Source organism: Phyllopteryx taeniolatus, chromosome 22, assembly GCF_024500385.1.
Source record: "Phyllopteryx taeniolatus isolate TA_2022b chromosome 22, UOR_Ptae_1.2, whole genome shotgun sequence".
Taxonomy (NCBI): domain Eukaryota; kingdom Metazoa; phylum Chordata; class Actinopteri; order Syngnathiformes; family Syngnathidae; genus Phyllopteryx; species Phyllopteryx taeniolatus.
Window position 1 is genome coordinate 1,676,781 of NC_084523.1, and position 15,754 is coordinate 1,692,534.

The 15,754-nt window shown below is 44.8% G+C and overlaps 1 protein-coding gene across 5 annotated transcripts in view; it reads left to right on the top strand.

The window, feature by feature from the left end:
* The first annotated feature begins 1,230 nt into the window (after window positions 1-1,230).
* The window catches only part of dock4b (dedicator of cytokinesis 4b), a 77,967-nt gene continuing 63,443 nt past the window's right edge, over window positions 1,231-15,754 (top strand). For all 5 annotated transcript variants that reach the window (XM_061762468.1, XM_061762472.1, XM_061762469.1 and 2 more), the window contains exon 1: window positions 1,231-1,435. Coding sequence is in view for 1 of the 5 variants with exons in the window: in XM_061762471.1 (XP_061618455.1) it covers window positions 1,399-1,435 (37 nt within the window). In the remaining 4 variants the exon portion in view is untranslated. The remainder of the gene's footprint in view (window positions 1,436-15,754) is intronic.

Below are 15,754 nucleotides of genomic sequence, written 5' to 3' on the forward strand. Positions count from 1 at the left end.
CCACGCGCTCATTTTTTCATTGCATATTCATTCATAATTCACCATCAAAACTACAAGGTAGATGGGTAAAGTGGACATGCAAAGCACTGACGGGACAGAGAGCCACATTTGACACTCTCAACGCATCGCAATGTGCCGTTCACAGCGTTAGGAATGAGCTTTAGAACATTTTTCAACCAAAATGCTTTGTACTCCAACACATATTCAAACAGATGATGAGCGTGCGTGTGCGTGCATGTGATTGAAATTGGGTGTATTCGCGAGTGGAGACGCAGCCTGCGCATAAAAAATGTGTGACATTTGGTGCACATGCACTCACCCACGCTGACACACACGCGCATGTGGAAACGCACTTTGTTATGCACACACACACACACACACACACAATTCTGTGTGCGCGCGTCTACATCCACGCTTTCATTGGGGCTTTGCTACTCCCTCCAGTTTTCAGCTTCCTTCTTCATACAGACTCATGCATTTTATTTTCTGCAGCAAGTTGTCACACTTGACGCCGCGTGTATGTGTGTGCATCTCTGGCTGTCCACGACCCTGGTCAAGGTCGCGCTGTGCACCTCGAGCATAAAATTAGAGGTCTGTACTCGCAGTGCATCACCATGTTTATCAAGAAATATGTGCTGGCATCTTTCTTTTTCTTTCCATCTTTCTTTCGATATTTCTTTTTCTTTCTCTCTTTCTTTCTTCCCTTCCTTACAGCGTCCTCTCTCAACCAATACGATGGGCCTTGTAAGTGAACTATGACTATAAAGACCACTTCCTAACCACATTGACGTCACCCGGTGCTACTACAACCCCCACAATGCAACGCGGGCGTTTCTGGCTGTGTTGGCCGTGCAGTAGCGTTCAATGACAACTCGGACATTTTCATATCCGATTGTTGGAGAGCCCACGTTTTCGCGTTAACGTAAATGAAATAGCTTCTGGTTTGTTACAGACTAAAAAAAAAAAAAAGTACAACTATATTGAAATAATAACGTCGTGAGGGTTGAAGGTCTTGCATTGTTTAAAAACGGTAAATGTGTTATAAGCAGCGCCTTGAACAATATTGACTCGCTACTCGTTATTTTAGACATGAAAATAATTTTCAGTACATTTTTTTTTTTAGAACGAATTTAAAACGTACTAAGCAGTAAGTTGTCTCCTTTCGAATTCCACTGTCAAATCACGTTGGAGTGGTGGCAACATTTCCGCTGACACGTGAACGCAGCACATCTCAGTACCGCTACCAGCTGCGGCGGCCGTAGCAGCGGCGCATTCTCGCCGTGTAAATCCAAACAATGACTCCTACTACGGAGCGGAGGAACACGCCAGTAGAATGCCTCTGACGGCACCGATTTCGCCGTTATCCCGACGCCAAACTTGAATGCACCCGCCGTGAACATGTGGATGCCTACGGAACAGGAAAAATACGGCGTCGGTAAGTTTATTGCCGTTTTTTTGTTTTTGTTTCGTGTGTGAAAGTGCAATGCGCGTGGTGCGTTCACAGGCACAGTGTTGTTGGTCTTTCCGGAATTCAGCTGCCTCGGATTGTTTACTATAAGGAGGATGTTTTTGTCCCCCCCCCCCCCCGAACAACAATGGGGAGCATCCGAGCTGATGATGAGACTGCCACATTGCAAAGCATAGTGATGACCCCCCACCCCCCAACAAATGCCAAATGAACAGCCACTATGCGACTGCTTGCATATTTAAATATTTCTTGCCCCCGCATTGTCATTTGACATTTTTATTTATTTATTTTCAATTTTTTAAAATCACTTAGTTTTGCACGAAATCTGTGAAAAAAGGGAAAATATGGGCATCCTTAGTGCATGCATTCTTGCAGGTTGTCGATGGTTGTGAATCAAACAGTAAAGTGAGACAAACAAGGCACAACAAACCAAATTTAGGAAGCAAGAGACGGGGGTGGGGGGTGGTGTTGGAACACAGTCTTTTATTCCTGCTTGTGTGGTGAGAATTCCTATTTGCTGCCCCCATCAACTCCACCACCTCCTCCTCCTCCTCCTCCTCCTCATCACAATGACATGATCATTGAGATGTGAGGGTGTTAAATGTCTCATAATAATATTCCGTAGAGATACTAATCTGCAGTGTGAGAGTGATGCTCCAGTCCCATAAAATCCTCTATAATCAATTTCTTTATTTTTTTTCAGGGAAGGTGTCACGTCAACATATTTTATTACCTCTTCCAAATGCACCATCCTGTCCTTACCACCGTGACCTAAAATCAGTGAAGCACAGTGGACTAGGAAGTAGCCCCTGGCCTCTTCTTGTCACGGACCCCCCCCCCACAAAAGCATCAACTTTGCAAAACGGCACCAAAAACCTGTCCCGTGTTACCGTGTCACATTATTCTTGATCCGGTCTGTAGGATCCACATTTTAATTGCAGACTATCCAATTTCAAAGTCCACTCGGGCTGGATTAAGGGGAGGGTATTTATTTTAAAGGCTTAACAGACGCCATTGCCCCCTTCCCAAATTGCTGTTAATTGGATTAAAAGTCTTTCCCCTCAATAACTGCAATAACATTTTTAAGACGTTCTTTGGCAGCTTAGCACATCTTCTGCTGTATGGGCCCCCTTCTTTCTTTCTTTCTTTTTTTTTTTTTTTTTTTTTGAGGAAGGAACTGGTGTGTTTTCCTGTTGTGAAACGCCAAACCACAAAGAGACCTCATTGGGGTTGTGCAGGAATTCACGATGTCACTGCGCGCAGGTGACGTGACGGCAGGCAGGTTACGAGTGATGAGGGCCCGCAAGTTGTGCCGTTGATCGGTGCAAACGGATTTGAAATGATTCCGTAAATCCTCCGGTTGGTTTTGTGTCCAACTTGACTCACTGTTGTGCTGATGTTAAGATTTAAAGCAACAATATGGAGTGATGATTGTTACTTTAACCTACAAAATCCACGTAGATTTTGACCGTAGAACACTGTTTTGTCATCGAATACCATCTGGATTGTCATATCAATGGACCAACATTACACGTTGTGTGAACATGAAGACATCTAGTTTGTGTTATCATGCATTGTCTTGTTGCTGAACACATTTATTTACCTCGGTATTGTGTATTTGTAGTAGTGTGTTCCTGAGTAAGTTGCACTTTACAAGTGTGCAGGGGAGCCTTGAAGCAAAACAAAACCCACGTATTGCATTCCACACCTTTTAAGTTTGAAAGTTGGCAAGCAAATTTACCAGAAAATGACAGATTATTATTTTTTTTTTTACAAAATGTTGTGAATCATTGCGGTGTAAGTTTGTGACAATACTCAAACTCATTAACAGGTCCTCAAATTCTGGTTCTCGCATGTGGGAAGTGGTTCAACAATCCTGAATTGAGTTTTGATCCGAGGGTTCAGGGGTCAAAGAATAACAAGTAATCCCAAATTGTTCAGATGTTGGCCTGCCAAGAATTTGCATACATTTCCTGGTATGGGATTAAAAAAAACATCTCAATTGAATTACCATCATTGTTCCTCATGACTGTATCGACGCATTAGTACAAGTTAGCCATTTTATAATGTTGCTCTGAGGTTTTGATCCTCTTTTGACCGTAAGGTTTGGTAATGGGAAGCGACTCGGAACGCCTCGGGTTTCATTTGACGTCGGACCAGTTAGATAAAGATCAAAATGGCTCTCCGCTTAATTGGACGGCCGCGGTTGTGTTTGATGTCGATTCATCTCACCGATTTAGCTGCACTCATTCAGGACGGACCGGGCCGCTGCCGTTGATGAAATATGAATGGACTCAAGGCGAGTTGGTATTAAGGCGCCCATTAGCCCACCAGTTGAGTGATTTCTGGTTTTTAACCTGGAGCAAGACGCTTGGAAGCCCGATGAGGCGAAGTTCCTATCCGATCCCTGAAGTGGCTTAAGCCAAGGGTGGGAATCGTATACGTCGTGCTTCTGAATGCAAATACTGTCACCAGATTAATTTATTTGATCAGATAAAAGATAAAAATAATAGTCTGCTCCATAAATCACTCAATGCTACATAGCGTCACATTATGCTGCAGACAGAGTGCTCCCCTCCTTATTAAGACCCTTTGATCAAAGCAATCAAGCGTGTCATTGCCCATCGCAATGTAGACACATAATCCAACTATTTTAACGAGCTGGTTTGCATCAGAGCGCGTGCGAGTTTTGAACAATGATTGATAGGAGTGGCCGCGTTCAATTCTCCAAATGGAAAGAGAGCTTTGTACGCCGGCGGCCTGGCTGGGATGGAGGCCAATGTCAAGACCCCCACCTTCCCTCACGTGGCTGTCATGGCCCCCTTCTGTGGGTGCTGGCGCGTGTCAGGGGCGGGTTCCTTGTCGCGGGGCACCCGCCCTGCCCTGTTACCCCCAAACTCTCCCACATGGCCTCACTCCACAGGGGATTAGCAGGTTGTTTGCAGCCCATTCCACCATTATAGCCGTGATTCCGTCATGCAGCAAACCCCAAAGCGAGGTTCGGATAGAGGTCTGCGGGGGGAGGGGGTGTGTCGAGGTGAAGCCCACCAGCTTGTAATTGCGTCCTCGCCTGCTGCCTCGTCTCCATCTGCAAAGATGGCGCCCCTTCACCGACGCAGTCGTTGTCAACATGGACCATGACCATGTAGGCGGCTCCCTTGTGAATTGAACAGATGTGGAGGAAAATGGAGCCAAAAAACAAATCAACTAATACAGTAAGTGAGAGTTAATCACCTTGCCCGCTCCTGTTCACTAGCTGTCCCTTGGTTTGTACAGTTGATGTGGACATTATGGGATGCAAACTGGCGCAAATAGTAGGCATTGTTGCACAAACATCACCCCTGCGGTTGGGAAAATGCCATTGCCGGTTCGTTGTTCAATTAAGCCACGCTCTATTTATTTCAGCCTTCAATTTCAATGATAGCAGCAAAAAGTTCCGTTATTTAAACGGGACAACACAGAGATGTAAAGAGAAGGAGATGAATGGATTGTGGGAATTAGATTGTCCTCTTTGCCACTTCTGGCTAGCTTATCCCATTGTTGGTGGTGACACAGACAATCTCGCATGCGGCATTAGTCCACAGCCATGCATAATGTTATGAGAGGCCACCAGGGGTGGGGGGCAGGGGTACATTGGTGGCGGCGGCCCGGGCTTTCCTGCTTTTCCACTCCACTGGCATCCCAGCTTGCTTTGCAGTCGGGAGCCTCTCCCATTAGTTTTCCCCGGCTATATTTACAGCCCAGACTGTGTTCCGCATTTGCTTTGACATGAATTGCTGGTTTCATGTGCGTGTCGCTTTTTTAAAGGCTCAAGACAAATAGGCCTAGATAACAATTATAAAATGTGCGAAGACATTTCAAAGCGGCCTGGTGTGGTGCTGCTTCTTGATACCAATGTGTGATGTCTGCATGTGAGAGGTTAATGGGATGTGTCCTATTAGGAATTCAGCGGCTTAACTGATCTGTAATCCTCTTGCCAGCAGAAGTGTTTGTCATCTGTGTGGGCCGAGAGGGAAACTATGACTGACATAAAAAAAACACCCCAAAAAAATAGGGGTCCCTGCCGATGACAATCACTGTGATTGGCAGGTGAGAGGCGATGTTAATGCGCCAGGAGACACTTGTTTTTTGTGCTCATTCATTGTAGAAAAAAGTGATTACCCACGCTGGTGTAGTGTCAGTCATCTGTTCCCTGTGGTTTTAATCCCGGCGAGCTCGTATTGACCATAAAGGAAGTGTAGATTGATTTGTGCGGGCGCTAATCGGAATGACCTCAAGGCTTCCATTTCCCCATAAAGCTCGCTTTAGTCAAAGCTACTGTAATGCGAATGCACACGACATTCCTTCGAGGTTTTTGTGGCATCAACTTGGGTTAGGCGTTGTAATTTACTTCATAACCTTATTTGTTTTGTTGCTGAGTCATTTAAAATACCATCTCTGGAGTTGAAATAGTGGTTTAAAAGCAGCTTGTTCCCACAAGAGTTTCATTTACTGTACTTGAAAAAGCTTTTGGTTGTTTTTATTGATTTTCAATTCTAAGTTGTCCTCTAGGCTAACCTCAACCCGTGAATGCTTTAAATTGTTGGCAAAAGGTAGCAAAAATAGCCACTATCTTGTCTTGCATTAGGACTACTGCTAACTCCTTCTCCAGATTAGTAATTGAGAAAGCAAGAGTTGCGCATGCCTATGAACTGAACGGGACACAACGGAACCGATTGTACGGTTTTCAAAAACCGTTCCACCCCTCGTAGGTCTGTATCAGCGACTTCCGGGTGAATTGGTCGTCATGTTGTCTGGAGATTTCTCCCAGACGTCATCCTGGTGAGAGCGCAAGCAATATTTTGGTGTCCCGGAGTCGCCGCGACTGATCAGCTTCGGCAGTCTCGGTGACGTCTCTGCCAGTGAGATGGACTCTTCTACAAACCTAAAATTTTCATTTTTTTTAAAGCTTTCCTGAAAAGTAATGGATTTGGAGATGTGAGGTTTCCGCGCGACGCCAGCGATATGTGATTTCCTACCAAATTGTATTGCTAGAGGTAGAAAGGGTTGCTGTTTTATGATTGATTATCCATGACTATATTGAAACACGCAAAGGTTTATGCAACTCACAAGCAAGTCAGCATCCTTTAAAGCCCTATACGTACCTACTCTGAGTCTTTCTCGATGATCAAATTGGGTTATATACAGTACATCACCTACTTATAGTGCATTTGGATAACTACTGCTGCAGAATTGTAAACCTGCTTTAGTGGATGCGACCTAAATGGACACTTTCAGCAAATAATGCCAATAGGAAAGGGCATGAGCTCAGCGTGGAAGTTCAGTTTCACTATCAAGCCCTCCGGTGCAGCTCAGGTCAGATCAGTTTGTCAGGATTAATTCCGGGGTAAGACAGACTGAGGAAAGGCATGAAAGGTCTTTAAACTGATAGCTCTGAAGAAACCCGCCGACCTTGACCTGTCAATCAACCCGTAATTCTGTCGCCACCTTCCATCGGTGGAGGAGGTTGTCAGAACTTTTACGTAAAAGAGAAAACACAGGGGAATGTCTGCAAAGACGGGGTGCCAAGGCATTGTTGGATGAATTTGGTGTATGGACAGAAATCCAAAATGTTCCCAGAAGAGTGCTTTGATCTTGTATCCTTTCACGTCAACATACAGTAGTAGAGCATGAAAAGATACTAGTCTCAAATCTGTTCCTTTTTTTTGCTTCTTGTTTCCCCCTGTCCCTTTTCCTGCCTCTATCTTGTGTGTTCCAAGCTAGCAGGCTACACCAGCACGACCCTAATCTCACATTCTGCCTTTTTTCACCCCTCATCTGACACCCCTGACTTACCCCTCCAATGTGTTCCATTCTCAAGGCTCATCCTTCTTTATCTCTCCCTGCATTCCTTCAAATCCATACTCATCTGTCCCAGATATTCCAGTGTAACGTGTCTGTTTGCTTCTGCATAATGTGTTTATTTGTAGCCCGCGTGCATGTGCAGGAGGCACCCTCGGTGGAGCTCACGTCTTGGAGATGATAAAGCACTACAGATGCTCGGGAGGCTTAGGAGAGCAGCCCTAACCGCAGAGGATCTTTGGTGTGCGACTTGCTCTGCCTCCTGTCAAATCTTACAAAACATGTTATGCTTTCTTTGGAGGTGTGTTATACGCTGCAATGAGATTTGAAAAGGCTGGAAAATGCTTTTTTTTTCTTCTTCTTCTTCTCTCCCACGCCTCTTCTGATGCTGCTGAATGAGCATAGCAATGGTCGAACCTTAGCTATTTTTTCAACTTGCATATTTATCCTTTTATGCTTTCAGTGGGTTTCTTTTTATTGGAATCATAGTCTTGCGACACCAAACGTATTGTTTTGAACTTCGTTAAGCTACAGTTGTATTTTAAGAATATTCTTGGACCCTCGTTGGGATGCATGTTAAATTGTCGGTGGGCTAATTGTAGGATTCTCATAGCTACAACGAGAGCTGACATTTCAAGAAGCAATTTGTATTTTTCCATGTAACAAATTAATACGCACGTGTTTTAGAAAATGGTTGAACCAAATTGTGGTTGCTTTTATTGGTCAACAGGGTGTTGGAATGTACCAATAAATCCATATTTCTTTACACTCGTGGCCTCTTAAATGTAGGGAGGGGCTTTAACATTGGCTGATTGCAGATTAAGTACATCCTTGGTTGAGCTCTCCGTCCTGCCCCTGCACACATCCACTAAATGGCTCGCATACCGACTGTGTACATTGACTGTAAGTTCAAGAGCTGTGACGACGTTATTGATTGGTCCAAATCACGTTTCCATCACGGCTGAGATTTGGCAGCCTCCTCGTCTCTATCACAGCTTGCACACCAGCAGTTTTTCTGACCTTTGCCTGCTCCCCTATGTTGATGATGGTCGATCTCTGCTTGGCTTTCTGCCTGCCTTCCTCACCTCCCGTTTCCTTTCCTCTGCTCGCTGCATTCACTTCCTCCCCAAACCTTTGCACAAGAAGACCTTGTCACGCCTCATTTCCCCCCCCCCCCCTCCCCCCCCTCAGGCAATCTGAGGAATGTTCAGCCCAATTGCAATTGATTTTTGTTACACGCAAGTGCTCGACTTGACTTCGACTCCATAGACGAACAAGGCGGTCGGGCTTTCCGTATCTTGCCAGCACTGATTTTTTTCCGATTGAGTTTAAAGGACAGAGGACTCTGAAATGTGATTAAACTCAAATCTCCAAAATATGATTGGAAACAACCCTATGCTGAATAATTCATTCATATTTTCCAAATTAATTGAGTGGGTTTTGTTAAGTGCTATTGCCCCAGAGAGTGTTTAATTGATCAGGTTGACTAAACCTCCTACCGCGACCCACTTTGCTTGCTCAGCCCAACCTGTCTGCAGGGATTGCCCCCTTTTTAAAGTGTTTATCTAGTGAAAAACAAAGCCTTCAAACTACATAGAGATAAAGAGAGATTTTTTTTGCTTAAATATTTGCATTAATAAGCCCACGGCTGGTTTATTTGAAGTTTTGTTTGTCTGTGGGAAGAAGCGTCTTCGAGCATCTCGCGTCAGATGCTTGATTGAATGGGGCTTTGTATTTATTTTTGAAATTAATTAATTATTTTTTATTAATTAATTTTTTTAAGGAGCCTCACAGCTACACCACAGTTTGTATTCCCTAATTTTCTTTCAAACATTGACTTGGTTGAAATCCATGTCATGATAAAACACCATGGCAGATAAAGATAGTGTTTGAAGGCTTGTGAACTTTGTTGACTCACCAATTGTCTGAAAGTTGAAGTCATGATTGGTCCGTGTAATAAAGTAGCGTATTTCCCTTATTTCATTTCAAAGATAAACTGAATCAGATGTTATGAAAAGCGATATTCCAAAAACTTGCAAACTCCCAGATAGTATATCAATCCAGTGGCGATCTCACTGCAGGCAATGGTATCAGTACCCCGTTTCTCCACTTAGTGTTTACTGAAAAATCCATCCACTTTGGCTTGAAGTGTCCCCTGCTCACAACAAGCCAAACCTCACCAAGCGTCCACCTGGCGTCTTTAATTTCCGACTTCAATCACTCTCCACCGACAGGGGAGGGAGTCTGAGGATCTTAAAGCGTCAAGTGTTGCTTCTAAAAGTAGATGAAACGTATCCCCTTTGTGTGAGCGGCAGGGGAAGGAAACTACCGTGGGAGGGTTTGTTTGGCCAGTGCATGGCGCATGGGGACTTCAATATGGCAGAAAATATGCTATATTTGCTATATTCCCAACACCAGCTCGATTTGGGAATCCACTGCGTCGGATGTTTCTCATTCTCTGTGAGGCCCCATGGCTATTCTTGCTAACAAGCAATTTGTGTCGAGAGCTGGCTCCAGATAATATACATCCAGACACTAGCATGGAAATAATCCAGCATGTGCCACTTAGCAAACGTCCACGTTTCACTGGGATTCATGGCCAGATTCTGTTTGACGACAGATGGCTTTGTTGATCAAGTGAGAGAGATCCTGTTGTGGGGGTTTCTTTCCCGAGGGGACTGGAAATTTAAAAATAGCACTTCTGAACAGTGAGTAATCTTTACTGTTAATGGATCAATAATGGAAATCTTTTTAGCTCATGTAGCCCACTACCTATTTATCTAGTGCATAATGGCCTGTCAGGGGGTCCACTCTGACCTTGATGGTGGCAAATATCTGTATCATCTTTCAGTCTTTGAGCTTTGCTTTCATGCTCACTTCAAGAGCAGAAAAGAGCATAAAGTCCGTGATTTGTGCCTTATCTCTTTGAAACTGGACACCTTCCCTTGTGGACATTGTTCACACCTTAAGAGCTCGCTGGTTCAAAGCTATGACGTGCAATGAGACCCATTTGTTTCCCGTCACCCTTTGAAATAATAAGCTAAACGCACCTATTGTTCATAGCACATTGGTCAGGACATATGTTAGTTCAGGCTGATATGCTGGAGCTGATGCTCCCGTTCCTTTACCTTCTTTATGCTCACTTGGACCAGTTTGGGCCTTCTGCTGAGCCGTGCTGACCTAATGAGCGTGGCGGAGCTATAAATAGTGACCCGCAAATGGATCATGCTGCACTTCTTGCACATTGTCGGATTATGCATGGCATGCATGTATCCTGAAGCAAAACATGAAAGGTTACTGTTACATTTCGCCGACTGCATCGCATCTCCCCAGATCGAACGTAATGGGCATGATTGAAATAGCCGGGAAGCGGCCATTGATTTGGAGGGGGAATGTTTCCAGACATCATCGGTGATGACGTGTCACCCATAAACTCCCCCGGGACCCTCATCTGGACGCCAGCCATAATCCTCTTTGCCCTAATGCACCAGTAACCTCGCCATCACCACCGCCACCTAGGAATACAGACTCTGAGCCAGTGAGCCACGTTTGTGGATGATTATATTGATTTCATTTATTTATTTATTTTCTTTGTCTGAAGATTTTATGAAGTGAGACATTTGTTAAATGTACTCATGAGTGGACAAGTCTGTGTCGCTCTTTGCTCCTTGTATAGCTTTTATCTGGGCTGCTCGTTTAAGAAACTTAACCTGGGTTTAAATCACACAGTTCCTTTTCCCCAGTGATGAGCCTGACAAATCCTCCCTTCAACGCTGAGACGGGCAGTCGGCGAACCCCTTACACCGACTCTTAGCTTTCTGTAAACATCATCAGTGGATATGTGAACCTTCTAATGGGGGTGGTGATCCCTTCGGGCTTACTGCCATTGCTTGTAGATCATAGTCAAAATGCTTGAGAACCAGAGCTCATGTCTTGAACTCAACCTTAATGCAGCTATCCATGGGATGTTGCACTATTTGAGTTATTTTGCTTAGGATACCTGCCGTTGCAAGAAATGGTGAATGGAAAAACATGTGGCTAGAACAGCTTCCACTCTGCTGGGAATGCTTCCGACAAGATTTTGGAGTGTGTCTAGTCTACTGTCTGTTGGGATTTTTATTTTATGGGGTTGAGATCAGGACTGTGCGGGTCACTCAAGTTGCCATAAAACTGAAATGAGACTATTGTCTTGCCAGTCTGTGGAATTAAGATTCAGTGGGCGTTAAAGGGTTTTAGCCAACTAGTTATTGATTGATTACATTTTTTTCCTGATCGTATGTTATTAAAAATTAGTCTGCTGGTTTACTAACAATCCACGAGTTTTGTTGCGTAGCCAGACAGGATCACAGCATCTGGATGGAACAAGGTTGTAAATGATTCCATGCAAATAAAGAAAAGACAAAAAGGGAAGGAGGTCTGTGGAGACAGTCATGTGATGGACTGTCCACGGATGTCCCACAAATTCCTTTGAGCTGGACGGCCAAGCAGCATCCCAATGTTTATGTTTTTCCGCAGCTCATTAGAGTGTTTTATACTTTCTTTCCTCCAGCTAGCACCAGGCGTCGAATGGGCACACAAATGAGGTTACCTTTTCTGCTTTGTACAACGGTGGGAGGAGAAAAACAAAGAGGAAATTAATCACTCCAGCCTTGCCCATCCCTCCCCCGCATCTACATCTCCCTCCTGAAGACTTTTTTTTGAAATAGTTTTATTTAATTACCGACAGCCTTGGTGCGAGCACACAACTGCCACTGACCCAAATCGAGAAACTGGGACAGTTGTTTTTTTCCTCACCCCTCCAACTGTCTTACTCAACCACATTGATTTTGTCTGTGTTGGACCTTAGCAAGAGAAAATTAGCTGAGCAGAGGTATCAGCTTAACAACCACCCAGCCCGCTGCTCTGTCTTGCTTCTGATGCTGCATTAGCCTAGTTTAGCCGGCGCGGAGCTGTGAGCTACTTCCTCCAATTTAATCTGCCGGACGTGCCGGGGAATTGGGATTCTGTAGCATTCGTGGTGCCCGACAGGAAGAGAGCCATTATGAAGCAAATTGGAGAGCAGCCTCTTTTGTTCCCGCATATGTGGACTCATTAATGGGCAAGATTAAGTGTGGAGCGGCTCCTCGAGTCGGCGAAAAATTCAAAGTAGACACGGGGGATGTTGCCATGTGACAGTTGAGTAATGGTTAATTATTTTTACGTCGTGAGAGGGCTTGAGTGGCACCTCTCAGTCGCTCTGGGTTGTTTGATTTGCGCCATGTTCCACAATCCAGTGGGATTCTTGGAAGAAGCTTTCCAATACCTCATTGTCTCTGATAATCATCCATCCCGCCATGCCAGAAGTTCCTCGCCCCCGTGGAACAATCCTCCACCATCCACCAGTGGCATGCCGGGTACAGCAAAATAGCCCAGACGACAGCTGAACCCCCTTTATCCTGTTGGAATGCGAGACTACGTGCACACGTGAAGGCCATACATTCAAACATACAAACAGTGGTTCACTCTGTAGGTTTGCTGTTCAGTAATCAGTCAGCGGCTTGAGCGGTTGAGCTGAACATGCTTGAAAGTTTGCGTTCCTTTTTAGGTCTACCATTTCCTGACAGCAAACAAGCAAGCAAGGTAACTAATGAACTGAGCGGTAAGGGTGCACATTGCCACTTATAGATGCATTAGACACTGCAACTGGTGATTGGAAATCATTGTATTGTAGTGCACTCTCAGTGTTAAGTCTATTGATCTCCATTTCTTGCAGATGTGGGTTGACAACAAACCACAGAATCCAACCCGTGAGGCTCCTTTTTATAGGAAAGAATGAGAATCAGTGCCAACATAGACAGAGTCGCACACTCACTCATTCATTTTCCATATGTTGTGGCTCATGAAAAGGCGAATGCATATCACATGAAAACGTTTTATTTTTATTCTGAGGCTTGGTTCTGGCTGACAGATCGGTCTTGCTGCGGTCATCCGTCTCCTCTGGCACTGCTTTGTCATCTCTCCATTGTTGTCTTGACGAGAAATAGCCCTCGTGAGCTCGGAAGGAGTCACAGTGTTCCCAAATGAGAGGCACTGCAGTGGAAATATTTGAGAACTCCGGCTATTGCTTGATTGTTGCCCGGCGGAACACTCATTGCTTCTCAATACATTTGCTGAATACCTCGGGCAGGTCAGGTCTTCTAGGTAATAAACTATTTGGGGAGTTTTTTTTCCCAGATTATGACACGCTGCCGTACTTCCTTAATTACTTCTTGACATAAAAATGTGACCTTACAGATACATAAGACATAAAACAGAAAAGCACTAAATCCTGTGTAAAGTGGAGCCAATTAATATTTGATGATCCAGGTTGACTAACCATTTAAGGGGTTTGACCTCTTGAAGGTGGTTTCACACATCGCCACAAACACGCACTGCAGTCCATTCCAGGGCCTTGCTGCTATTTCCACCACCCGTCAGTATTTTTCATTTCAAAATGGGGTTAGAGGATTTCAAAGCAGTTGGAGTTTGTGCATTGTATTTTTCTTTTCTTAAAAATAAAAAGTAACTCAAAAGAAAAGTTTTACTTTTTGTGCCAAATTCCACTTAATCCTCACATTAAGAGGCTCTCAAGGGAGCTCTTGTTTTCAAGGGTACAGATAAATTGAGAATTGTGACTTTGTTGCAGTTATTTGTTCTCTGTTTCATGTTTGGCATTGAGCGCCCTGCTAACTTTCTCCCTTCAAAGGGATACTGCAAGTTTCTAGCACGTCCCTGTGAGCTCACTGGCCGATGGGCCTCGCCGATAATGAAGTACGCTCCACTGGCTTGTATTTGTGAAGCACCTGCCATCTGCGTGTCCTTGAGTGGAGCCCCTGTTTGTGTGTCTGTGTGTGTAGGTGAAGCGTCTTCAACGGTTCTGGCTGTGCTCTGAGGCTACCGCCGTCTGTCAAAGCGAGCGTGCGCTTATCGCTTTGCGTTTGGTCGTTTCAATCGGCACATCCTCCCGCGTCTCGGCCTCCCATGGCGAATCCGAGTACGCATCTAACATCGGAACCTGCACCCAGTGGCCCCTCCAGCTCAATGCGGAGCGCCAACACTGCAGTCCTTTCATTCACTGTCTCTAAAACACACACACTCAATTATATTCACTGAGCGCCTTGCTTTATCTCTTCGGGAAGAGCGCTCAGTGAAGGCTACTGGGCCGGGATGTGAAGCAAATGTACGGGATAACGACTACACAGAATTTGGGATTCTCATCCGCCGGCGCTCTGTCTCTCTCAACTGTTTATGATGCTTCTTTCATCCTCCCCTTTTTGTGTTTGAGCTTGTTTGCGGCAAACTAGGCTAAATAGGATTCTTGGTGGTTGGTGGCGGATGTGCCAAATTTGACGAGACGTGGAGACATGTAATAAACAAATTTGGCAATGGCTGTCTTCCTCTCATTTCAATTCCCAGCCACTTCTGTCTGTCTTGGTCGTTGCACTCTTGTAGAACTTGTAGGAGGCTTCACAGCATTTGTCCTTGACTTAAAGCAAAAGGACGCAAGTTTATTGGTCCATGTTTCCCAACCTTAGAACTACCAGAGACGCATGGAGACCCACATTATCAAACACATAAGCTCCAGGATGTGTTTGTGGTCTAGCTCATTTTGTGGGCTTTTTTTGTTTTGTTTTGTTTTGTTTTGTTTTACCTCCCAACCCACAATTGAGAGTGCGGCGGCGATGTTAGAACGGCACGTCGCTGTAAAAATCAGCCGGTGAGCTCAAAACAACCTGCATCCTCGTGTGATAAAACATGCAACTTCGAACTTGGGAATCACCTACATATGGACGCTAATGGCTCAGCTTGGACGGTCCATGTTAAGATGCTGCACACGACGACATACCGGAATGGGGCAGGGATGGATTTATAATGAGGTGATAAGCACCAGCTGTCCACAAAGATCTGATATAATGGCATGTTACCAGCCCATTAATGCACAGTATATGTCTAAATGACAACCATTATTCCACCGTTTTATTCTATTGTTTTTCGTTGTGTCTCATTATAAACAATTGTAGGCTGCTTGATTGCATTTCAAGTGCTTGACCTTAGTTTTTAAATTTTTAAATGTGTTTTATTATTATTATTGTGCTGTAATGTTTGTTGAATTTGTTTCATCATTTTCTCATCACCACTTGCATCATTCTGACTTGTGTTGCTGTGGGCTGAAGCCATGGAAACATGAGTGGCTGTGTTTGCCCCCACTGGTGACGGGCAGAGTGATGTCGACTCGGCGAGACGGGACGTAAGGAAACCCGTTCGACGGTCCCGCCGACGGCGAAATATGCAAATATGCAGCCTGTCAGATTGCATCCTCCCCCACCCAACTCCCCCGGATCGTGTGTGTGCGTGCGCTGACAAAGGAAGGTCACGCACTCTAAGGTGGCTTCCGTTCAGGATTTAGGTTGTGTGAGTGTTTATATT